General features: G+C 42.5%; 1 protein-coding gene across 1 annotated transcript; it reads left to right on the top strand.

Annotated features, from left to right (window-relative positions):
* On the top strand, positions 1–25,361 carry acad9 (acyl-CoA dehydrogenase family, member 9). Its single transcript, XM_039798538.1, has 18 exons — positions 1–281; positions 2,210–2,303; positions 3,012–3,113; positions 4,500–4,606; positions 5,956–6,056; positions 9,801–9,879; positions 9,977–10,148; positions 10,731–10,804; positions 13,549–13,624; positions 13,731–13,801; positions 14,511–14,630; positions 14,741–14,869; positions 15,929–16,008; positions 17,296–17,422; positions 17,500–17,577; positions 20,128–20,256; positions 24,455–24,527; positions 24,828–25,361. Exons 1-18 carry the CDS (start codon positions 99–101, stop codon positions 24,926–24,928), a joined length of 1,896 nt encoding a protein of 631 aa, XP_039654472.1. The 5' UTR covers positions 1–98; the 3' UTR covers positions 24,929–25,361.

Raw genomic sequence — 25,361 nt, 5'->3', positions numbered from 1 at the left:
CATCAGCGTGCGACAGAAACGGGTGAAAGGTCTCCGGTGGTTGTATATGTAACACACCACAACACCCATGGACTAACGTTAGAGTTCACGCTACGAGAATGATGAATGTAAACAGATTTGTCGTCTTGTCGAAGTCCGTTCATATCGGACGGCGGCTGCTCGCCGGTAACGCGAGGCATGCTGGGAAAGAAGCGCTTCACCTTCGGCAGCGGAGGTCCTTTAAAACGCACCCCAGAAACCTCGCTTATGCCAAGGACTTGTTCCTCGGTCAGGTCAACAAGGTAACTGTTGCACTGTGTTAGGCTACCGAGCTAGCTAGTTCAAGCTAACCCCAACCAGTTCTCTCTGTTCTGCGTATGCGCCCATGGGTCTGCTGGCGACGTACAGCGGGTGGTTTCACTGGGACAGAGGGACATAGAAACTAATACTACTAATACTGCCATTCAAAGGGTTAGGGGCATCACCCCAGCCGAATACATGTAACTAATTAGGACTTCTCAGTTGGACTTCTTTGGCAAGTTTTGTCTTTAAGACAGCAAAAACTGTCCTGTCCCGTTAGTAGTGTCCTGAGGAGTGTCCCGGGACAGTTAGACACTGTCCTGTACACTGTCCTGTGACTCCATGACTGTCCCGGGACAGTCAGACACTGTCCTGTACACTGTCCTGTGACTCCCATGCCTGATGTCCTGACAGTCATGGAGTCACAGGACAGTTTCTAACTGTCCCGGGACACTCCTCAGGACACTAATAATAGGACCGGACAGTTTTTGCTGCCACTGCTTCTCCAAAAAGCTTACAGACAAAAGTTGCCAAAGAAGTCCAACTGAGAAGTCTTAATTAGTTACATATTATCAGACACTGTCCTGTACACTGTCCTGTGACACCCAGACACTGTCCTGTGACTCCATGACTGTCAGGACATCAGGCATGGGAGTCACAGGACAGTGTCTGACTGTCCCAGGACAGTCATGGAGTCACAGGACAATCTGACTGTCACAGGACAGTCATGGAGTCACAGGACAGTCTGACTGTCCCAGGACAGTCATGGAGTCACAGGACAATCTGACTGTCACAGGACAGTCATGGAGTCACAGGACAGTCTGACTGTCCCAGGACAGTCATGGAGTCACAGGACAATCTGACTGTCACAGGACAGTCATGGAGTCACAGGACAGTCTGACTGTCCCGGGACAGTGTCTGACTGTCTCAGGACACTACTAACAGGACAGGACAGTTTTTTCTGCCACTGCTGCTGGCTTTTTGAGTGTAATTTATTATCTGCTTTAGCTTTTCCAACGTTTTAGACACAGATGGTAATAATAATGGTCCAAAATTATGTGAAAAAGAGATGCAAAATCCCACAAAGAGACACAAAATGTATGGGGAAAGTTGCATTTCTATTAAAAAGGTAACATTTACTTGAGGAAGGACGCCTAAACTCCGTCAAATATGCGCATCTATGTCTTCCACAAACCTAGGGAAAACACTAATATAATTCTGGATTAATTACCTTGCCGATTTTAAACCAGCTTGGGGGCAGCATGTGCAGATGAGTGGAGCAGGGAGGAATGCACTAATACACCTGTGCCTTTCCTACTATGACATGTCAAAATGTCTGCCTATTCCCAATTGTAAAAGTTTGACCTCAACTGTCAATTACAGCAGAGCACAGACTATGCCAGCCTATGGACTTGGTTCTTCTGGTTTCCCTACAGTCATTTGATCAGACATACAATACAGTGGCTTCAGAAAGTACACATTGTACTGTAGATTTCATTTGATATTGGTAACATTTTCCCTTTTTTTTTTTGCCCATCAATAACCTATCAGAGCCGTAATATTATACAGTTCAAAAATAGATTCAAGAAAAAAATACTTTTCCGTTACAGAAAGGTGAACTGAATATATTAACGTGGGTGTACACAGAGTGTAAGGTTTTGTATGACTTAGAATTTTTGTATGCTGTATATGCATATCTATCTGTTTGATCTGTAATAATAGGATATTGTAAAGTAGGGGCAGGATTTTATAACCATTATGCTTCTGCCTGCTCCTTCTCAAACTCATCCTTTTTGTTTGTTCTTTGATGGAATCGTATTGATTTGTATATGCGTTTTATTTGATTTTTTTCTTTTTCTTTTAAAGTATGTTGATTGTTGGAGATTAAAAAAAGAAGAACATGATCTAAAATCGTGCGTTTTTCCTCCAGGCTGAGGTCTTCCCTTATCCAGAAATTGGAAATGAAGAAGCTGAGGAGATCAGCCAGCTTGTTGCACCTGTGGAAAAGTTCTTCAGTGAGGAAGGTGAGAAAGGAGATCTGATGAATGCATGAGTTAACCCTTGTGTGGTGTTCGGGGTCTGTGGGACCCGTTTTCAATGTTTGCTAAAAGAAAAATTATGCTATTTATTATTTCTTCTATCTCAAACTCACTGGCCTTGGCTCATTTTCTGTGAAGAACATAAAAAATAACTTATTTTCAATTATCCTGGAGGTAACCGGCTCCATCTAGCCTAGCTTAGCACGGATCCTGGAGGTAACCGGCTCCATCTAGCCTAGCTTAGCACAGATCCTGGAGGTAACCAGCTCCATCTAGCCTAGCTTAGCACAGATCCTGGAGGTAACCGGCTCCATCTAGCCTACTGCTCCCAATAAGTGACAAAATACACAACATGTTCCTATTTACATGTTGTCATTTGTATAGTCACAGCAAGTACAAATAACAAGGTCACATGACACACAGCCATCTTCTAACCGTATAGATACTGGGAACTATATTCTCAGAAGGGCGAAGCACTGCTACTTCTGCTACTTGGGCGGAGTGATTTGCTCGCAGCACCTGATAAGCGCCGTGGTGAGCAGGGAGTAACAACGGTGCTTTTCAGGTGTTGCGCTAATCCCTCCGCCCAAGTAGCAGTGCAAATGCTGTATAGCTTACATTTTATGCGTGAATATTGCTCCTGCTATGTAATTTGATGAATTGACAATAAGTGACTGTTTACTGTGATTTCAGTTGACTCAGCGAAGATTGACCGAGAAGCCAAAATCCCTCCCGAGACTTTGAATGGGTTGAAGGAGCTCGGGCTGTTTGGAATCATGGTTCCTGAGGAGTACGGTAAGATGATTGTGACCTGGAGCTCATTGCACCAGCTGTTTGTTAGTTGAAACTTAGCCTAGTTATAACACAAGTGTTTGCTAAGTAGATATCACACAATTAAAACTAATCAAAACAGGTGTTACACCTACACAAACTAGTTCATAGATTAGTACTGTTTTTGCATTGAGTACTTCTACTCTTAATACTTTAAAGTGCTCATATTATGCATGTGATAGATTTACAAAGTGAAAAAGCCCAAAGTCCCCCCCCAAAGGGACTTACCATCTCCAACAGAAAACACTGTTCACAAACTGCTCCAAACAGCTCTATTGTAGTCCAGCCTTTACTTCAGAGACAAATGTGTTCACTTTGTAACACACGTTATAATGCTCGCCTAGCTGCTAGCATGGTACACCCTCATACTCTGCTTCTGACTGGCTAGTAGTCCTTACCTAGGTACTGTCAGGGCACGCCCTCATACTCTGCTTCTGACTGGCTAGTAGTCCTTACCTAGGTACTGTCAGGCGGCCACTTTACTCTGCTTCTGACTGGCTAGTAGTCCTTACCTAGGTACTGTCAGGGCAGCCCTCACTCTGCTTCTGACTGGCTAGTAGTCCTTACCTAGGTACTGTCAGGGCACACCCTCATACTCTGCTTCTGACTGGCTAGTAGTCCTTACCTAGGTACTGTCAGGGCGCACCCCCCTACTCTGCTTTTGACTGGCTAGTAGTCCTTACCTAGCTACTGTCAGGGCCCGCCCTCATACTCTGCTTCTGACTGGCTAGTAGTCCTTTACCTAGGTACTGTCGGCACCACACTCTGCTTCTGACTGGCTAGTAGTCCTTACCTAGGTACTGTCAGGGCAGGCCTCATACTCTGCTTCTGACTGGCTAGTAGTCCTTACCTAGGTACTGTCAGGGCACGCCCTCATACTCTGCTTCTGACTGGCTAGTAGTCCTTACCTAGGTACTGTCAGGGCACGCCCTCATACTCTGCTTCTGACTGGCTAGTAGTCCTTACCTAGGTACTGTCAGGGCACGCCCTCATAGTAAACCTATTCTGATATAACCTCTAAATACAATCATGAACCTGAAAATGAGCATAATATGAGCACTTTAAGTATGTTGTCCTGATGATACTTGACATACTTTTACTTAAGTAACATTTTCAATGCAGGACTTTTACTTGTAACATAGTATTTTTACAGTGTGGTATTAGTACTTTTAATTAAGTAAAGGATGTGAATACTTCTTCCACCGCTGTGCATCACTACAGTTTATACACGGCCCTGAGATTAAAATGGCACCACAACCATTTCTCTCACATGCCCATGCAAGTTAGAAACACAGTAATAGTCCCACCGTGTTTTAGTGGCAAAAATCTTTATTTTTGTGTTTACCCCAGGGGGTCTCGGGTTGTCTAACACCGTGTACGCCCGACTGGCAGAGATCACCTCATTAGATGGCTCTATTGCTGTAACACTGGCTGCACATCAGGCCATTGGGCTGAAGGTAAGAAATAAAACCATGTAACAGGTAGGGCTGTATTCGAATATTCGTTCGATGGGTAGGTATTTGATTTTCAATTTGGTATTAAAGGTGCCCTGCCACACAAAACCGTTTTTACTTGCATTTTTTTTAAATCTGTGAGGTCCATATGTGTTTGTGTTATGTTGTGAATGTGAAAATGAACTGCTACCTCCTCTGTCAGCTCTAGACACTGAACCGAAATAAGCAGAGAAATCAGACCAATCACAAAAGCTGGTCAGTCTGACATCATGTTGCCTGAGCCCATTACTATTCATGAGCTCGCCCAGTTGGGCTGGGTAAAGGATTCTGATAGTCAGGCTCTCATTGGCTAGCTGTTAGCCAATCGGAGTCAAGCAGCTTAGCTCGTTGAATATTAATGAGAACTGGCACAAATCGAGCTGAGTCGTCCTGCAGGCTTTCTATACCAAACTAGAATGGCTTGAAACAAGGTAACCAAGGCATTTTTTCAACAAAAAATGTTACAGAGTCCATGGTAGAACTTCAGACATTACCACAAAGTCATGAAATACGTGTGGCAGGGCACCTTTAAAGCTGCTGGCTAATTAAAGGACAATTTCGGCGCAAAATGAACCTAGGGGTTAATAACATATGTGTACCGAGTCGACTGTTTTCTGGGATATGTTTTCATGCTAATCGAATGTGTCTCTAGCTTTAAATAAGCTAGCGCAAACCGCTGATTAGCTGCTAACGCTAGCCTTCGGGGCAGAGGGTAAAGTAAAAAGAAATCGCTATTTCTATACCACTAACAAGTCTCAAAATATCACCACACTCCCACGGTAGCATAATGAGGGTCCCTACATGTAAACTGAAGCATTGATAACTTTGTAAGTGTACAGACAGTTTATTAAAAAGATAGATTATACAGACAGTAGCGTTCACGTATACAGGTAGGCGCCATCTCGGGAAAACAGTCACGACCAGTCGAACGACGAACATCGTCATTTCGTTCATTTGGAGCCTCGTTAGTGGTGTAGAAATAGCGATTTCTTTTTACTTTACCCTCTGCCCCGAAGACTATCTTTATAAGCTAATCACTGGTTTGCGCTAGCTTGTTTAAAGCTACAGACGCACTCGATTAGCATGAAAACATTTCCCAGAGAACGACTCGGTACACATAATGATAATGCTCTAGTGAGGCGCTGGCTGGCTGACGCACTGCGTCTGTATTCACTCGTCAGACAGTCCGGCAAAAACGCAGGTCTTTCCATTTGTATTGGATGCCTGCAGCAAAAAAGTTAAAACCGATTCAACTTCAAGAGAAAAGCAAGCCGACGCCAACCACGCTGCTAACAGCTGCTTTGGTGTTTCAGGGGATTCTGATAGCAGGAAGTGAAGCCCAGAAGCAGAAGTACCTGCCCAAACTGGCCTCAGGAGAACACATCGCAGCTTTCTGTCTGACAGAGCCTGGAAGGTAAAGGCACTGAAATCTCATTTACATCTTGTTGACAGTGTCTCTCTGCAGGACACTGTGGCATTTGGACACTGTGGCATTTGGACAGTCCTGCATGTTTGTTTTCCTTCATCATCACCACCCACCCGGACCAAAATGAAGAAAAGATGACACAGTAACCACAATATTCAAGACCATTCAACAAAATGGACAATAAACCATAAACCAAATAAACATATGTATAAATGGCAACACCATGAGCCCATCATACACGTCTCTCCCCAGCACAAAGCCTCCTAGGTAGGGCTGCACGATTATGGCCAAAATGATAATCACGATTATTTTGATCAATATTGAGATCACGATTAATTATCACGATTATTTGTTGATTTTAGCCAAAACAAATTTTATTATATAATTATAACTGCTTTTACATCCATATTGTGCTACATTCCTCCTTTATTGAAGGATACTGTGAAGGAGTATGCCATTTCAGCTGTTGTGCGACCGCTTTCCACACATGCATGTTTGCCGTGAAAGATACAGGCAACGCAATTTTCTGTTCACGTTAACGGCGCATGTGGTGCCCGGTATCTACCGGACGAAATAGCTACGCGGATTTCTGTGGCTCGTTACACTGCCACTTACATGTCTGCGTTGCGCTCTGATGCTCTGAAACCCACGTTAGAGGCAACATAAACATCACTAAATGTCACGCTAGTAAACACTAATGACACGTTATACAGCAGCTAACGTTAGCCTACCGTTAGCCACAGTAGTAACTGGATTAAACACGGCTAAAATGCTGACTGCTAAACAGTGTAGTGTATCTGTATTTCACTCTAGGTTTCCAACAGCGGGACGTCCAACAGTCTGCTGCTAAAGCTATGAGCTAAAAGACACAAACTAGCACTGGTCACTGCTGTTGTCTGAAAAACAACACAGACGGGACAAAATGTTGCGTTTACTGGTAAACTGGTAAACATTGTGACCGGCTTATGATGACCGACTGCTACCTGTTGTGGAATTTTCCTCACGTTACTCTGTCCTCTGTGACTGTCTACATCTAGAAACTAAGCTGCGCGGTGCAGGCAGGGAACAGCTCTGATTGGCTCATGGAGACATGTGATCAGACAGTGGTTTATGGAGCGCTAGATTGGCTTTGCAAAAACTGTTCTATGAAGGGAATGACGCATTTTAAATATCGCTCGATCACACAAATTTGATCGTGGGAAGCCAAAATCGTGATCGTGATTAAAATTCGATTAATTGTGCAGCCCGACTCCTAGGAGCCCTCCAGAAAGTTCAGCTACTTTGCCCATTTTCTAGTGTAGACATCCAATCTGACAAATCGTTTATATAACTTTTTTTTTTTTTTCTAACGCAGCCACCCTAGCCATCTCACAAGCCCACTCCTGGATTGACGGCACCCCTTCATTCTTCCATCCTTTCTATAATAATATGTCTGGCTATCATTCAGCTAGTCTGGACCCAGCTTCTTATGTGCTTATCCATCCCGCTTATGATTGATCCATCTCCCAGAACAAATCATCTTGGGCTGAATGGGGCCTGGGTGCCTGTAATCCAACATAGCTTATCTGTATCTCTGTCCTAAATTCCTGGACCTTACCCTGTATGTTTTCTAATGTACGACGAGGTGTTCTGATATACAGTATGAAAACGTGGGGGTGTATACCCTGTTGAGTCTTTGATTATTTTTTATATCAGGACACCCTGGAGTTTAGTCATTCATTAATTAGTTTGTAGTCTGTTTCCCCATGGTGTGTGCTAGCCGGCAGTTTGTTTAGGCTTTTAGGTCCATATGTTGCCCGACGCAAGTGTCTTTGCTATTTTAAGAATGCACCTGCGCCCATCTGTGGCCCATGGGTGTGCTGGTCTTACAAGGAGGTGTGTTCAGGTGCATTCTGGGCGTGCTGGTCTTACAGTGAGGTGTGTTCAGGTGCATTCTGGGCGTGCTGGTCTTACAGGGAGGTGTGTTCAGGTGCATTCTGGGAGTATTGCTATCTTGAGGCAGCGGGAAGTGATCGTGCCGTTGACCAACAAAAACCTGGTCTAAAGTCAATAACACAGCATTTCATTGTTATTTTAACAGAGCATTAGTAAAATGCTCCTAGGCTCGTGCACAGCGCGCGCACACTATGCTTGTTACACACACAGGGACGCATAGCAGTACACACACACACACTCACACACACACACACATGCAGAAGATTACAAATAAAAATATTAGGGTGCAAATCCTCCATCATAACAGCAATGCTCCAAGGTCCAAACGCGCCTGGCTTTTAAAGGGAATGGGAGATGATCTCTGATTGGTTGATTGCATGTTAGGCCCAAAACACACCTCTGATTAATGAAGACACTAAGTACAACCCTTTAGGACCCGGCGCCCGGCGCACGGACCCTTTATTCTGCCGTCAAACTAACAAAAGTGGATTTGGACACGCCCTAAACGCAGCTGCACCAGGCACTTCATGCCGTGCGATTCTGCTTGTAAACTAGCAAAGTTATGTTGACTGTTTGTTACCTAAGTGTGTATCCTAAGGGGGGGCGATCACACCGAGAGGCGGCGCCAGAAACCAGTGGTTGTGTGCGCTTTTGTCTTTGCGGGGTGTTTTGCGTTCTCCTACCGTTTTTTTAGACGTCCATATAAGTTAAAGTATTCGCAACCTCTCTGCTAAGACCACACCCATTTTTTATACTTTCCCTTTTAAAATCCTTCCTCCTCTTTCCATCTTGGAAAAGCCACTCCAATATTAACTTTGGTCTTGTTGCTTTGCCTGTCGCGTTGTCGTTTTAGTTCTCTTTAACTTCCTTGGCGACTCCGTTACATGTCCTCGAGAATAGGCACAAATCTCCATCTTCAACAGGCTTTCAAATCTGCCGGCAGTGTAAAAGTGTGAAAGTCGGAGGTATGTCCCTCTTTGGCTGATGTATTTTAAAGATGGAGGCACAACGTGGCTGCCGCAATTCGAGCGACTCGCTCGTATGTATTCTGAATGATTCTGAATGTCAGATTCTACGAGTACGAGAATACTTTGATTAGTTGGTGGAAGTAATTCCACATGAATAAACACATATTTGTGAAAGAACAAAGGGGTTTTTGCTGAGAATCAACAAAAAAAAATTACACAATGGAGCTTTATAGGTTTGTGACTTAATCTTGCATAGCAGTGGCTGGCTGCAAACAGACAGACAGAAATACAAACATGTGGCAAATACTCTAAATTAAAATGTTTGAGGAGTCCAATTACAACCAATCAGAAAAAAAGCAATTTCTGTTGTAACGGTTGTGATAAAATCTATTCTTTGGTTGCATTTAGCTTAGAGCTGGGCAATATATCAGTATTATACCGATAGCATGATATGAGACTAGATATCGGGTTAGATATCTTAGATTTTGGATATCGTAATATCGTAATATGACATAAGTGTTGTCTTTTCCTGGTTTTAAAGACTGCATTACAGTAAAGTGGTGTACCTTTCTGAACTTACCAGACTGTTCTAGCTGTTCTATTATTTGCCTTTACCCACTTAGTCATTATATCCACATTACTGATGATTATTTATCAAAGATGTCATTGTGTAAATATTTTGTGAAAGCACCGATAGTCAACACTACCGTATCGATGCAGTATCGATATCGAGGTATTTGGTCAAAAATATCGTGATATTTGATTTTCTAATAATATCATAATTTCAGCCCTAATTTAACTTGACTTACACTCAGTTTGATCTGTTCAGTGGAAGTGATGCAGCCTCCATTCAGACCCGCGCCACCCTGTCAGAAGACGGGAAACATTACCTGATCAGCGGCTCGAAGGTGAGAGCAAACGTTTGACCTGAGCTTCAGTTTTTCATCCTCTCACATTATCGGTTTTTCCCTAAAGTCTAAAGATCCCATCTGTTTGTGTTCCCAGATCTGGATTTCAAACGGAGACATGGCAGATGTTATGACAGTGTTTGCCAGGACGGAGGTGGTCGTGGATGGCGTGAAGAAAGATAAGATTTCGGCATTCATCGTGGAGAGGGCTTTCGGGGGCGTCACCAGCGGCAAGCCTGAGGACAAACTGGGCATCCGAGGCTCCAACAGTAAGCCAGTTGATTTTGGTTTGGATTAGAGTTAGACTAGACTTAGACTTCTCTTTATTGATCCCTTTGGGATGACTCCCGCAAGGAAATTAGATTTCCAGCAGCAGATTTTAGCATCAAAGATAGAAAAAATACGGTATAAGAATAACAATAAACTTTTAGCTAAATATTTTTACAGAAATAAACAAACAGTAAAACAACAATGAACTACAGATAACTAGGGATAGATATATAGATATATAGGACTGTGTATGGTATTGTGTTATTATACAGTTAATAAATAAGTGACATTTAGCATAAATTAGCAGTTAAGAGCAGTTAGAGTGTCCAGGTATGTATGTGAGTAGATTATTAATAATTTATTGCACAGTGTTCTGTTCTCTGTTCTGTCCTCTTTACCCTATTTCCTCCTCCCCCCCGAGTGAGGAGTTGTACAGTATGATGGCATGAGGGACAAAGGAGTTCTTGAGTCTGTTGGTCCTACACTTGGGATAGGATTGAAGGATGAACACATGGGGAGTGGTCTTGGTAGAGTTTGTGCCTTTTCATGTCATTTGTGGTTAAACTGTTTGCCTTTTTCAGCCTGTGAAGTGTCCTTTGACAACGTCCCGGTGCCAGTGGAGAATGTAATAGGAGAAATAGGCGGTGGATTCAAGGTAAGCGTTGTCCTGTTCCTTAACAATCACTATTGCACATGACTGCATCTGGGATGGTGCGTGTCCACTAGGGGTGGGGGAAAAAATCGATACAGCATAGTATCGCAATATTTTCTGTGGCAATACTGTATCGATTCACAGACGCCAAGTATCGATCTTTTATTATATATGTGTTGGTCAGTTTGTCTGCTTGACTATCTGATTTTTGCAGCAATACAATTGAAGTGAGATGAACAAACAGAAATTTATCTTTTTAGATAAAGCAGATGTTGACAAAGTTTCCTTTTGGGGACATAATTTGAAATTGGGAAAGATTTGAAGTTGGAAAAAAGTTAATGAATTGCAATATATCGCAGAATATCGCAATATGTTTAAAATCGCAATAATATCGTATTGTGACATAAGTATCGTGATGATATCGTATCGTAAGGCCTCTGGTGATTCCCACCCCTAGTGTCCACTGGCAGCGGCGTGTCCCCGCTTCCCGTTCATTAGGCTCGTTGGAGATGAGCGGCGCCTCGCCTGTAGCGTGGACGAGAGCAGGCGGCAGCAGCGGTTGGCTGTGACAAAAAGCTGCGGTCAAGTCGTAAAGTTTCCAGCCGTTTCCGGCAGCCTTCAGGCTGAACAGGAAGTCACAGACACACTCACATCCTGTTAGGTCCGATTCTGATATAATACAATGTTGTCAGACCCATATATCAGCTGGTACACAGTCTCCAGTTGTTTTTATTATGAGAGTAGAGTAGCTAGATAATAGCTAGATATTAACTAGCCAATAGAGTAGCTGTCAAAATGCTCGCTTCTGAACCAATCAGCTTAGAGCCAGGCTTTTCCCCTCATGCCCCCAAAAAATGCGGCCGCCTTGATCTCGTGAGGTTATCGTTGCCCACGTGTGTATGAGGTCGGAGCAAGTCGTCGTCGGCATGCATTGGGCGGCGATCGCCAGTGATCGATTCTGCGCCGGCCTGGCTCGAACGAGCCTAATGTCTACGCGAGCAGCCGGGGAATGCGTCCTGGTAGCATTGCGGCACTTTTAGGATCAAAGTTGAATCCAGACTGCTTCAAGCTAATCAAGGGCGTCCAGCTCGACTCGCCGCCTCTCGAAAACTCACGATAATCTTTTAAACTGACCACTGATGATCCAAAATGAAGACCGATTCAAAAATTTATTCAGAAACACATTTCGCCGAACTATTTTGGTGAAATAATTGAAAGTTTTTTAAACGAGCCGTCATGTTGGTTTGTTTTGAAATCCGGGAGCAGACAGCCCACGAGTGAAGCATTCGTCCAATCAGCTGCCGCCATCGCGGCTGTGTGAGGGTGTAGCCTGTTTTTCTTTGCTCGTCGGTGGTCATTGAAGAGAAATTGATAACTGCTAGTGGCGAGACCATCCAAGCGTCCAATGCTGGGAAGCGGGGCGATCCCTGCCGTCCAGAAACGCCACAGTGGACTAGGGCTGCACGATCTGAGGAAAATCAGAAATATGCGATAACGTTGTTGAATATCGCGATAAAGATATTACTTGCGATTAATAAACAGATATTAAAGTGTACTCGGTTTTGCCTTGCTGCAGCTTTCCAGTACTTTCAGAAAAATTTGGAGTTTTTTTTTTTTTATTGTTGCGGGACAAATCCTTGATTATGCGGCACGTTTTCTTAAAAGATGTGATGGAATATGCGAGATATTTATGTAGTTTTATGCGATGAAATTGCGGGAACTTGCAAAAACTGCGGTTTGATGAAAAAGAGAAAAAATTTGATTTCCCCCCCCCCCAACACCCTGCTTTTCGATGATGTTCACGTTGAGTAATTACGTCACTTCATAACGTTCCCATGGCAACAGGGGAACGTGGCTGCTCTTGTGTGAAGTAAACGCAACATTTTTCAACTTTCTGCTAAGATATATTATGGGACTTTTTGGCAACGAAAATGAGGGGATTATGAAATCATGCAAGCCCCGCATATTTTGCGCGGCTTTGGGACTGGCTTTCAGTATTCTGCTAAAATACAACAAATTGAATTTAAAACAAATGAAAATAAATTATTTTCTAACATTCTATTATTGAACATTGAATTGAATATAAAAGGCACCACTAAAAAAACAATTCTTAAATTGCCGTTTTCTACTAATATTTTCTTTTAACTTAAAGGAAAAAAGTGTCATGATATGTCACAGCCTTTCGCGATGTTTTTTTTAAAAATATGATTTATTTATTGAGTTTTCAACAAAAAGAACAGACACAAATCCTTATATACATCTGAGTGAGTAAGATACAACAGAGCAATGAATGAGGTGAGGTAAGCACTAATAACAGAAAGTGGTGTTACTTAAATCAAGAGGATAAAGTTTGTCAATGCCCACAAAAAATCACAAACCTGGAAACACATAATACCAATGGGGAAAAATAAAAGAAAAAAGTAAATAAAATTTTAAAAAAAAAGACACGAGAGACATACTGTGTGCTGCTAGTACAGGGAGAGAATGTGAGCCAGCCAGGAGTCACAAGAAGGTGTAGATCAGGGGGCTGTTTAGCCAGTGGGGGGAGCATCCAGCCGGAGGGACTGGACATGCTCTTGAAAGGGTTGCCAAATCTTTAAAAAAAAATGTATTGGAGCCACAGAGGGAGTGTTTGGTTTTCTCTAATTTAGCCTTTCGCGATGTGTTTATTTCGCCAGTTGATATTACTGTGGACACGTACCATAAGGGTGTGTTGATTCACCAAAGTTGTGCTTTGTGTTGGACAGGTTGCCATGAACATCCTGAACTCGGGGAGGTTCAGTATGGGCAGTTCTTCAGCTGGAATGATTAAAAAACTGATCGGTAAAAACCCCGTACAGCAGCTGAGATTACTGATAAAGAACTTAGATGTGTGGGTTTTTTATAAAATGTCTTCACTTTGACATCATCTCTGTCTGGCTTTCTGTAGAAATGACCGCAGAGTACGCTGCAACCAGGAAGCAGTTCAACAAAAGCCTGGCTGAATTTGGTATGATTCAGGTACAGTCAGCTTCCCGATACCGATTCTGATAACTGAACTTGTGTATCGGCCGATACCGAGTACCGATCCGATACCAGTGTGTCATATATTTTATTATGTGTTAACAACTGTATACTACTATCTCTGTATGGATGTGATATGATTTCTCAGGTTAAACTCTTTGTGAAACATGAACAAACACAAACAATGAATGCCAGAACTTTCTTTTATTGTCCAGTTTGACCGTCAGTTATAACAGAAAAATAACATAAATAAACTTTAACGTAGATTTTCTTAAGGGCTTTATTACGTGGTATCGGATCGGTGCATGAACTCCAGTACTTCCCGATACCAGCGTTTTAGGCAGTATCGGAGCCGATACCGATACCAGTATCTCTATTTACGGCTTATGGTCAGCTCTGTGCGTTGCTGTGGTTGTTGTACACAAACCAACCAGCCAACAGTTTGCAGGGCTGCGGTAGAGATGCACGCCCCAAAAGCTGACAACTTTGAAAAAAATCCTATTTTGAACAGCTGCATGTAAACAAGAATAGTAGTAGAGTATTCACTTTCATTAGTAATGTACACAGCTTAGTCTGAATATTGTATTTTTCAGAATGAGGGCGAAAACTGGAATATTATGTGCACGTAAACATAGTCAGTAAGTGTTGTAAATACACTCCGTGTGGTCAGGGGTGAATAAGGTGTGTTTTTACCCTGTTACTGCAGGAGAAGTTTGCATTGATGGCTCTTAATGCCTTTGTGATGGAGAGCATGGCGTACCTGACAGCAGGGATGATGGATAGACCGGGGCTACCAGACTGCTCTCTAGAGGCTGCCATGGTTAAGGTTAGATGGCTCTGTCATTAATAATTAATTAAACTTTGTTTATATAACATTAAAACCTTTAACATTAAAACAAAATCTCTCATGATGTGTATTCTCGGTCTTCCGTTCAGGTGTTCAGCTCCGAGGGAGGCTGGATTTGTACCAGTGAAGCTCTTCAGATCCTCGGCGGTCTGGGTTATACGAAGAACTACCCCTACGAGCGCTACGTCAGGGACTGTCGCATCCTGCCTATATTTGAGGTACTCTTAATAGTTATTCAGTCATTAAAATCAGGTCCATAGATATAGGGTTGGGTACAACAACCCGGTGCCAATATGGTCGGTTCCTACACAACTGGTATCTACCGGACCAAATGACGACGCCGATTTCGGTGGCACTTAAATGCCTGCGCATTTAAGTTAGTTTTGGTACTCCAAAACGGACTCTACAGGCAACAGAAGCATCGCTGCACGTGACGCTAGTTAACACTACACCTGGCAGCCGGTAACGTTAGCCTACCGTTAGCTAGCAGCTGGCTTAAACAAGGATAAAATGCTGACAGCTAAACGGTGCCAAGTGTGGCTGTATTTCACTGGAAAGGACCGGCAGGACCGACAGGACTTAATGGTGCGTTCAATTGCACCTTGTAAGCTTATGATGCATTCAAAGTTGTTGTAAAATACTCTTCTGTCTTCTTAGTGGTTCTTCTTTTTGTCATTTCACAGCAACTTACTGGTTAAATAAGTCATTGTTATTGCATTTTAAATAAATCATTTAAATTTGACCATTTGGCCTTCGCAATAAACAAGCCGTGAAATTATATAAAAATAATTGCATTCAGACATTTTCACGGTTTGTTTTGTAGAGAGTCAAACATTTCTTTCTGCTGCACTGCTCTACTGTAGTTGGTTTGTTAAGATGACCCGTTCTGTAAGTGGCCACCAGGTGGCACTTTTGACTTTATAAACAAAGGTCTTACATGGATTATTGTTTAGCTGAGGTTTAAGTGTTCTCTTTGTAGTTGGATGAATGGACTGAGCAGCTCTTTATCAGTTTTCCTATGTGTCACCTACAGTAAGGTGTGAATCAATCATAATCAGTCAAATCAGAATTTAGTTTTTTAAATGAGATGTTTTATTGATAGGACAATGTGGAACTCTTGAAAATATCAAAATGTAGTGTGGTGCCCTGTTGTCCCACAGTACACCCGCACACACATACACCACCTTTTTATTGTGTTCTTTGTGGGCTGTATCGCCACCTAGTACATACGTAGTATAATAGATGTGAAGTTGATTTGATTCTGTTGCTGTTTCCAGGGTACCAATGAAATCCTGAGGATGTACATCGCTCTCACTGGAATGCAGTACGCCGGCAAAGTCCTCACAGGGAAAATAAAGTAAGAATATGACTTTGTTTAATCGTTTACACATAATCATTTGTTCCATTGTTATTATAAAAAAATATTTCGTAGTATTATATTGGTTTTGGTGCAGCTTTAAATGAAAGGTTTCTCTGGTCTTAAAGGCTGCATCTCAGGTAAAATATGTCATTTTCAGAGATAATTAGATGGAAATCTGTGAGGTCTTGATTACATTTTCTTGTGTGTAAACCCAGACATACTAGCTTTTTAACAATGCGTACGCGTAGACAGCGGCGCCGGCGAGAACAGCAGTGTTTACATCCTTACCTGGATACTTTGCGTGTACCTGGAGGATTTAATGTATATCCACTAGGGGGCAGATCAGGGCCATATCATCCCCGGCTGACAACGGAAGCCACGTCCTGGGTGCAAAATTACGAATCCCACTATGGCCACGCCAAGACCCGCCCTACGAAGCAGCTCGATTGGTTGGGGTTAGGCATTTCACCTCGAGTGGTTAAGGTTAGGGTTAGGGGATTGGTCAGGGGACAGGACCTGTACATGTAAGCACGGACGCCTGCCCAATAGTAGTGTGTGAATGGAATTAAAGGGCGGTCTTGGCGCGTCCATAGTGGGGAAAAAAATATTGCGTCCTGGATTGGAGTGTGGAACAGCTGCTGACCAGCCTGTCAGATGATATACCGCCCCCACGTTCATGTGCGCAATTGCATCTTGTGGTTAATTTCTGAAGACGTGCACAACCTACGCTCCAAAGGAATGCAGGATACATGTGACAGCCATCTTGCGTACGCGTAGTTAAAAGCACGTACGTATATCTGGGCCTTAAGTAGGCCTTAATACCATCAATAATAGGGGTGGGAATCACCAGAGGCCTCACGATACGATATCATCACGATACCTATGCCACGATACGATATTATTGCGATTTTAAACATATTGCAATATTCTGCGATATACTGCAATGTACTACCTTTTTTCCAACTTCTTCCCAATTTCAAATGATGTCCCCAAAGGAAAATTCTGTCAACATCTGTTTTATCTAAAAAGATAAATTTCTCTGTTTGTTCATCTCACGCAAAATGGGATTGTCAAGCAGACAGACTGACCAACACATATATCATAAAATATCGATACTTGGCGTCTGTGTATCGATACAGTATTGCCACTAAAAATATTGCGATACTATGCTGTATCGAATTTTTCCCCCCACCCCTAATCAATAAGTTTGTGTATTTCATGAAAACACCCACATGGGTCTTTAGCTAGTCTTTAGTCGCGGTCTTTTCTCTGCTCTGCCTGCAGGGAGATGAAGAAAGGAAATATAGGTCTGGCTTTGGGCATGCTGGGTAAGAAACTGAGGAGCTCATTTGGAAGTTCAGTGGACCTCGGCCTGACAGGAAAAGATGGAGTGGTGCATCCCAGCTTGGCAGTAAGAACTTTTTTTCTTTTAAAGGATACATTTTCTGTAGGTGTGTTCGTTGAAGCTCAGGAGTTTTCTGTTTGCAGGAAAGTGCAAAGAAGTTTGAACAGAATGTCGGCCTTTTTGGATCGACTGTGGAGAGCCTGCTGTACAGATATGGAAAGGTAACATTTGATTGATTTCACATTCTGGAAAAAACAGCAATCAGATTTTACTGCTCAAATGTTTCCTTGGAACGAATCTTCCGATCCGTGTGTTCTCTTTTTTTTCCTTCACTGTGCTTTTGTAATCACGGCTTCCTTACTTTGTGTATCATTTGCCTCTGTTTCGTTCCAATATACGAGAGGGCTTTCATTACACTGCATTCTTCAGCTGCTAAAGTATAAGACCGTGAGCATTTAAGTCCAAACTGCATAAAGCAACAGTTTGTAACTTTTATAAAAATAGGCTATTGTCACATTTGCTGAAACTGTCACTCTATCCTGACTGTAGTACATGACACACATAATCTGTGAAGGAGAACAAGTGATATCGAATGAAAAATGCCTTATGGAAACAGTAAAATTCAATTGACTATCGACCCAAAGGAAATACGTTTCGGTCTCATCGGATTTTCTCTTGATCGATATATACGGCTTATGCGATAAACGCTGATGGAAACGTTATTTGCCGAATAAATAATGAATTGCGATTAAGTTTGAGGTCATTTTATGGTTGCAACCCATCACAAAACGAAGAAGAAGAAATTGTAGTTCATTTCCGCCCAGTATTTCCGCTCTGCCATAATTTATCAGGAACTCGCGAAGGAAATGACCAACAAAGGTTACGACAAGCCGTTGGATGTCCCGCGGAGTAAATGGAAGGCGCTCAAACGGCAATACATGTCTCAAAAAAGAGAGCTGCATAAAAGTTGCACTATTACAACTTGTGCAATATTGATCATTTGTTTGTAGATGGCGCGATCCATTTTGTCTAGCAAAACTTTGTTCGCAAATGTTTGCTTGAATGTTGTGCGAAAATGAACGGAAACACCTTAAAATTTCTCAAATCAATTCGATATACCAATTTGACCTCAAAACAGCATGTGATGTCATTACACACATGTTTTTATTCGCTTTAAAGCTGTTGGATGGAAACACACTTTCACACTCAGCTTTATTCACATGAGTTTTTTTTTTACCGAATTTCAGATAATTCGATTGACAAGTGGATGGAAACTTAGCTAATGACTGCACGTGTCAAACTAGACCGCAGCGCTGATCAAAGTCGAGCCAAAACCAAGCACCGGACAACCAGCCAGGGAACACTTTCTCATTTGACAGCTGAACAGTTCGCTAAAATATGTTTCTGGAAACATTTGAAGCCAGAAATATGCAATGCAGTAACAGAAGCTTGATTCATATTTGATCAGTGCTGCCTAGTGTGACAGTTTGATTGGAGTTCAGGGGGATTTTGCTATGACATTAGTAGCACTAGGAGGAGGCAGAAGAACATGATTTTTTTAGAGCTGTCCCCTTTTAGTCGAACAGTCGACTAATCGGTCATTTTGCTCTTAGTCGAATAAGATTTCTTTAGACGATTTAGTCAATTTTTTTATGCTTTTTCATGCTGAATGGCTTTTTTTCCAAGAAACTTATGAGCATATCTCTGGGAAACACAAGGGAACCAAGCGTTCTATGACTGAATTTTCTGTCACATATTCCCCTGCTGGAGCTGCTGTCCCCGCGCCCCAATCTCGGATAAGCGGAAGAAGATGGATGGATGGATGGATGGATATTTGTGAGAATTTACACAATAAAGTTGTGTAAAAAATAAATAATACTTGGAGCCAAGTAATGGGCCCGTTCCGAACAGGCACGTGCTCGAAACGGGCACTGCACTAGTTTCTATAAAAGTTACCAACTGTGGCTTTAAAGGTGCTGTAGGTAGGATTGTGAAGATCCAGGATTTAGCCAAAAAAATTTAACATCAACAACTTCTCAGTCCCTCCCCCCTTTCTGCTAAAGCCCAAAATGTTCTCCTTAGCCCCTCCCCCCCACAAGGGAGAATGAATGTATGTTCCCCCTGGCCCTGATTGGTGCATCTGAACAGGGAGCTGTGGATTTTTGCAAATTGCACTCCAGGCTGTAGGTGGAGCCAGAGGAGCTGGATTCATTTTTAAATGACCTGCTTTATGTAGTTCTTCTGGAACATAGGGTCAGTTTCAGCAGATATGACAGAAAGTTAGTTTTATAAGTTTTACCTACTGCACCTTTTAAATCAAAATAAATAAGCGTAATGATCAATAAGGAGTGAATAGTAAAATCCCATTCGCTGTTTGTCGAAGGACCCGAGGCGTTGCTAACTTCTGGGTTGGCCTACAAAACTACATCATCCCTGCAGCACTCTGTAGGTATCACATATTAGCCCAGATGTCATCGTGGTGTCTGTGTGGAGTCTCAAACAACCTCCAAACACAGGAAGTAATTAATCACAACTTGAAAAAAAAAAAGCTCAATCCAAACAGTTTCCTAAGCAGCCATGAGAACACATTTCTGGGAAAAGTCTTCCTCGATGCCATATGGGCTGAGGATTGAAGAAAATGATTTACCTGATGAATTACACCCCCACACACACTGTATTACAGAGACACATTTAATTTCTGAGGTTGGAAATTATCGATAATTGAAGTGTCTGTGTGTGTGTTATTTTTTTTTCCCCATTGATGTTGTCAGACCATAGTGGATGAACAGCTGGTCCTGAAGAGAGTAGCAGATGTGATGATCAACCTCTACGCTATGACCGCTGTCCTGTCCAGAACCAGCCGCTCCATCAGCATCGGGCTCAGGAATCACGACCACGAGGTGTGTACAGTACACACACACACACACACACACCAAGGCTTTAATTAAGACTAGGGCTGGGCGAAATGGAGAAAATGAAATATCACGATATTCTTGACCAAATACCTCGATGTCGATATTGCAACGATATTGTAGGGTTGACAATTGACCGTTTGCAAAAGCCACGCCCCCTAGTTATTGTTACTACGCCCGTCAAACAATTGAGAACCAGAGACATAGCCATGGCGGACCAAATGATGCCTGTTTCTTGTAAAGTAACTAGCGTTACAGAAGGCTATAGTCTTGCGCTTAAGTCCCGTGGGAATTCAGTTGTAGCAGGAAAAGGTAAACAGCAGTGTGCAGATCGGAGCGTAGTGTGTGAAAAGTGAAGAGCGGAGGTGTTCACAAGGGAAGAAGCTTGGAGTAACTATGGAGCTAGAGCTAGCCTTCAGTAACGCTATTACTGTACAAGAAACAGGCATAATTTGGCCCGTTTCCATGTAGTTACATAGTCACTGATATGATCATAACCACTACAGTGCTCAAATACCTATTTTTGAGGAGGGAATAAACTTTCAAAATTTCGCCGCGAAAGCATGAACTGTCCTCTGGAGGACCTCCACCAGACCAGCGGCCGCCTGTGGATTGTTGTCGGCCACGGCAGGCCTGGCTAAGGAAACTACCACACAATTCGCCACTGCAGAGACTCATATTCACAAAATGGATATATATATATATATATATATATATATATATATATATATATAATATATATGCTACAAATACACATGGAACTGCTGCGTGATGATTATTACCGGAGCCTGGCTGAACACACTCACTCATCCCAGACGGCAGCTAGCAGCTAAGAGGTATAGGTGAATTTAAACAATGGCTAAGTTGCTAAACGCATCTTGTTGTCATGTAAGGGCCCTGTTCATGTTGCACATTTTAATTGCATTTTGTGTCGTTTTAGCTGAGTGGGAGCTCTCGGCATTAGCTGCAGCAGCTCCGTGTAGCTATAGCACCGATTCGGCTCGTTTTTTTTTGCCATCGACAGTACTCCTATACATATAGCGGTCAAGATTAACGTAAAAATTGCCCGGAGTTCTCGTTTAATCAGTGTTCAAAAAGGACAACGTTTAGGTTGTTTGGGGTACATTTGTACCATAGGCGCATCGTTTCACGATCTTGCTGAAAGCACAATGTTTGACGGGGGGTCCTTCTCCTTAGTTACAGTTGCTGAGCTAGGATTGGACGAGGACCATTCGAGGGCGGGGTTTTGCGAACGGTCAATTGCTTCTTCAACAAAATATAATAGATTTTAGATAAATAATCATCAACATTTTGGATATAATGACTAGAGTTAGGGTTCATGTGCTCTTGACAGTGTCATGTCACTCTTATGTAGATACCTTCAAGTGAAGTATTACTGCCCTCTGCTCAGGTTGAAGGTGGGCCGGAGCTTTTGATGGGAATTCATTACGTCACAAATCTTTTCTACCAATAAGAATGATGAAGCTGTCATTTGCCCCGCCCTATCAGGTGCAACAAAGCTAACAAGAGCCTCAGGAAGATGTCAATCAGTCAGTCTACACACACACCCAAGCTGTGTTCCAAACCGTTCCCTGTCACGGACATAGTGCACTACATTGCGTGTTCGCCATTTTGCAGCGGCGTTCGAATTCTCCGCGGTAAATTTCATTCACTATGTTGTCCACTATAAAATGCCCACAATGCACTGCTAATTTGAGCGTACCTACGATGTAACCTACATTTCACTCCCGCATACCACAATGCAACGCGCCCGTGTTTTCCCGGAGGAGAAGAAGAAATCACCGCAAAAACTGAAAAGGAAAAATGGAGCGGGCTTTGGTTTTGAAATAGTGTAAATGTAACATATAACATGCATGGATTTCTTCGCATTTGCTCGGCATATCCATCTGGGAACTTACCGTTGGAGAACTTTTGGGAAGGGGCGAAAATACTGGTTAGCTGATTGGTTGATTTGGCCTGTCTATCACCAACATAAGTGGTGATAGACAGATGGTTTATCCAATCAGATCAACGAAGCGTATGAAAATAGGCCAGGCTACCCCTGCTGCTGCAGGCAAAGCATAGCTCGTTAGCTCAGCAAGCAAGCAACATGTCGGTAAAGGATATTTGCCGTTTGTGTAACCAGAATTTAGGAATAAAAGGCCCCATTTCAGGTTCCCGGTCCATATTGCAAAAGAAGGATCCAAGAGGAAAAAGCATTAGCGAGCGGCTAACAGATTTAGGGCTACCGCTGTCTGAAAATACTGGTTAGCTGATTGGATAAACCATCTGCCTATCACCACCTATGTTGGTGATAGATGTTTCTCTTTGCATCACACCTAAACCCGCCTCAAAAGCAACGCTGATTGGTCGGTTGTTTGGCGAAAGGCTCCAAATTTTCTCTATCTCAAGATGCCAGGCTGATCTGCGAGTGGAAAACTGGAGCTCGCCAGATCAGGACGGTCTCACCAGGCTAGGGCGCGCCCGCCTCCGTCACACCAACAACGCCCGCATCTCCTGAAGTCACGCAGCGAGTGTCCGAAATCTTGTTTGGTCGTTCCCTCTATAGTTCACTATTTAATAAACACTATAGAGCAGGGATCTTAAACAGGGGGTCCGAGACCCCTAGGGGGTCCTCAGAGTCAATGCAAGGGGGCCTCCAAATTATTGTTAATTTTAGTTTTTTTTCAATGAATCCAACATATTATTTGCAAATATTAATCCTCACATCATAGGCTTACTGGCCTATGTAAGGTAGTCACTAAGGTAGCTATCCACAGATACAGTTAATCCTGAGGATTTACTGTGCCACATGTATGTTTTAAAATGAAAAATTCATAAGGCTCAATTTAAAAAAGATTTTAAACGCTTTGTATTCCATGCAAAAAAGGTATGTATAAAGGCTTTAGGCTGCCCACATGTTATTGTAGGCTCAGTTTAATATGCAACTTCATTTTATACAATATATGTAGTAGGGGGTCCCTGATCCATCTCTCTTTCAGTTAGGGGGGGGTCCTTGGCTTTAAAAACGTTGAAGACCCCTGCTATAGAGGGAACAGTGAGTGAGTGAGTGAATGAGGGAGCAGTTTCGAACACAGCTCCACAGTCCTGGGAAGAGGCCCAATCAGCCACATTAACTCAAAACACCTGTGTGGCTGCTGCAGCATGCCACAACATGTTGTCACCTCTAACTTTACGTGCTTTTCTTCTTCTTCTTTTTTGTTACCAACAAACATGTTTATTAGGCCTGTCGTCTGCATGTGCTTTGACTTGTTAACTGCAATAGCTAGTCTAGCTATTATTATTAGAGGTGTAACCTGTGCTGCTCCACCTTCATGGGAAAACAGATCTTATGAAAGCAGACTGATGGCAGATGTAGGCGAAGGAGGACACTAATTGTAGGTTAATGTGTGCTGTGTGTAATCCCAAACAGTGATGCAGAGTATGCACACACACACACACACACACACACACACACACACACACACACACACACACACACACACACACACACACACACACACGCTCAACAGAGAGACATTAAAGAAGGCAGTGAATGCTTTGTATTATCCTCTGTTGCAACACCCAGATGGGCAGCCCTGTGTATTCCTCTCCACTGTAGCTACAGGCAGAAATGTCAGCCAACACGCAACAGCCCACCTTTGGCATTTTATGTAAAAAGCACACAGAATCTGTAGAGATCCTGTCGAACTGAATTCCAAAGATAATCATTTTTGAAATGGTGGTTGTAAAGTAATTCAAACCAAGTTCTGAATTATTTTAAAAGCAAATATGGCTTTAATGATTAAGCTTTCATCCACTGCGATGATAAAAGCTTGGTTTGGTTTCGTACCTGTTAGGTTTGACTCATATCCACGATGTGTAGAAAAGTGCTAATCCGACATATGTTTCTGAAATAAAAACCTCTGGGTTATTGATGAATACTTGTGCCTGATGTTTCCACATGTTGTGCGCTGCGTTTGAAGACGAAAATTAAACCCAACCATGTTTGCCTGCCTTTAGTTTTTTATTTTTTTTATGATTACTTTCTGACATTCTGTGCTTTTAGCTGCCTCCTGCATCATATTTAGTTTTCATTTGTGTGTTTTCCAGTTCCAGGATTCATGTCTGCAGGTTTTGATGAATGAAAGAGGGTTGTTCTTTATTTATTTATTTTTTTTTGTAGGTGCTGCTCGCAAACACATTCTGCGGTGACGCTTTCTTCAAGAACAATTACTTGATGACTCAGTTGCAAAAACGTAAGTACAACACAAAATGGTAATTGAGAACAGCCCCTTGCCTTTTTTTTTCTTCTTCCTTTTACTGCATCTCAGTACAAAAGACTTGCATATGTTGCAGAATTTCCCCAACACACCCCACATACCAACACTCAAACCCCTCGCTGCTTTTCGTTTTCACACTGTGCGTGTGTGTTTTTTTATTTTTTAATGACATAATGTAATCCAGAGTTATCCGGTGACATGAGCCAGACAAATGAGAATGTTTTTGTATTTCACAAATGAAAGTTGTTTTGTAATTCCCATGTCGATCTGTTCCAGACTCTCCTGAGAACAACGATGCCAACATCAAGAAGATCGCCAGGGAGGTCTTGGAGAAGAGAGCCTACGTCTGCTCCCACCCTCTTGAAAGAACATACTGAGCTCTCCCAATGCGACCATAATACTGTGTCTCGTCCAGGTGCCAGAAAGTAAAAATCCTGCCATGTTTTTGGATCTGCCTCTACATCTAGAACAGGTGTTTTCACTAACGAGCTCATCTACCTGGTAGAGGAGCTGGTTTAGTGATTGTTGGGACAGCTGCTGGACAGGATTTCTACTTTCTGGCACCTGGACTATACACCTCTGGACTCTCCTCTATTCTGATTGGACAATATGGACAAGGACAATTCACAGTTCCAATGCTTAGTCTCCTGTGTTCTTTTACTACTTTCTTCGGTTGAGATTATTTTTTACAGAACAACTAATAAATTAAGAGATTTATATTAGTAGTTAGTGTATTTTATTAACCTATGGCTAACCTTTGGGAAATTGGGGGCATTCTCTTCTGATGGCATTAAATGAGTTTTAATCAAA

Source organism: Perca fluviatilis, chromosome 4, assembly GCF_010015445.1.
Source record: "Perca fluviatilis chromosome 4, GENO_Pfluv_1.0, whole genome shotgun sequence".
Classification (NCBI taxonomy): domain Eukaryota; kingdom Metazoa; phylum Chordata; class Actinopteri; order Perciformes; family Percidae; genus Perca; species Perca fluviatilis.
The sequence above is the reverse complement of the archived record's forward strand: the minus strand, read 5'-3'. Positions and strand labels throughout refer to the sequence as shown.

Coding starts and splice junctions, on each gene's coding strand:
- acad9 (XM_039798538.1), top strand. CDS start 99: ATGATGAATGTAAACAGATTTGTCGTCTTGTCGAAGTCCGTTCATATC. Junction 10,149..10,730: donor GGGCATCCGAGGCTCCAACA/GTAAGCCAGTTG, acceptor TGCCTTTTTCAG/CCTGTGAAGTGTCCTTTGAC. Junction 10,805..13,548: donor AAATAGGCGGTGGATTCAAG/GTAAGCGTTGTC, acceptor TGTGTTGGACAG/GTTGCCATGAACATCCTGAA.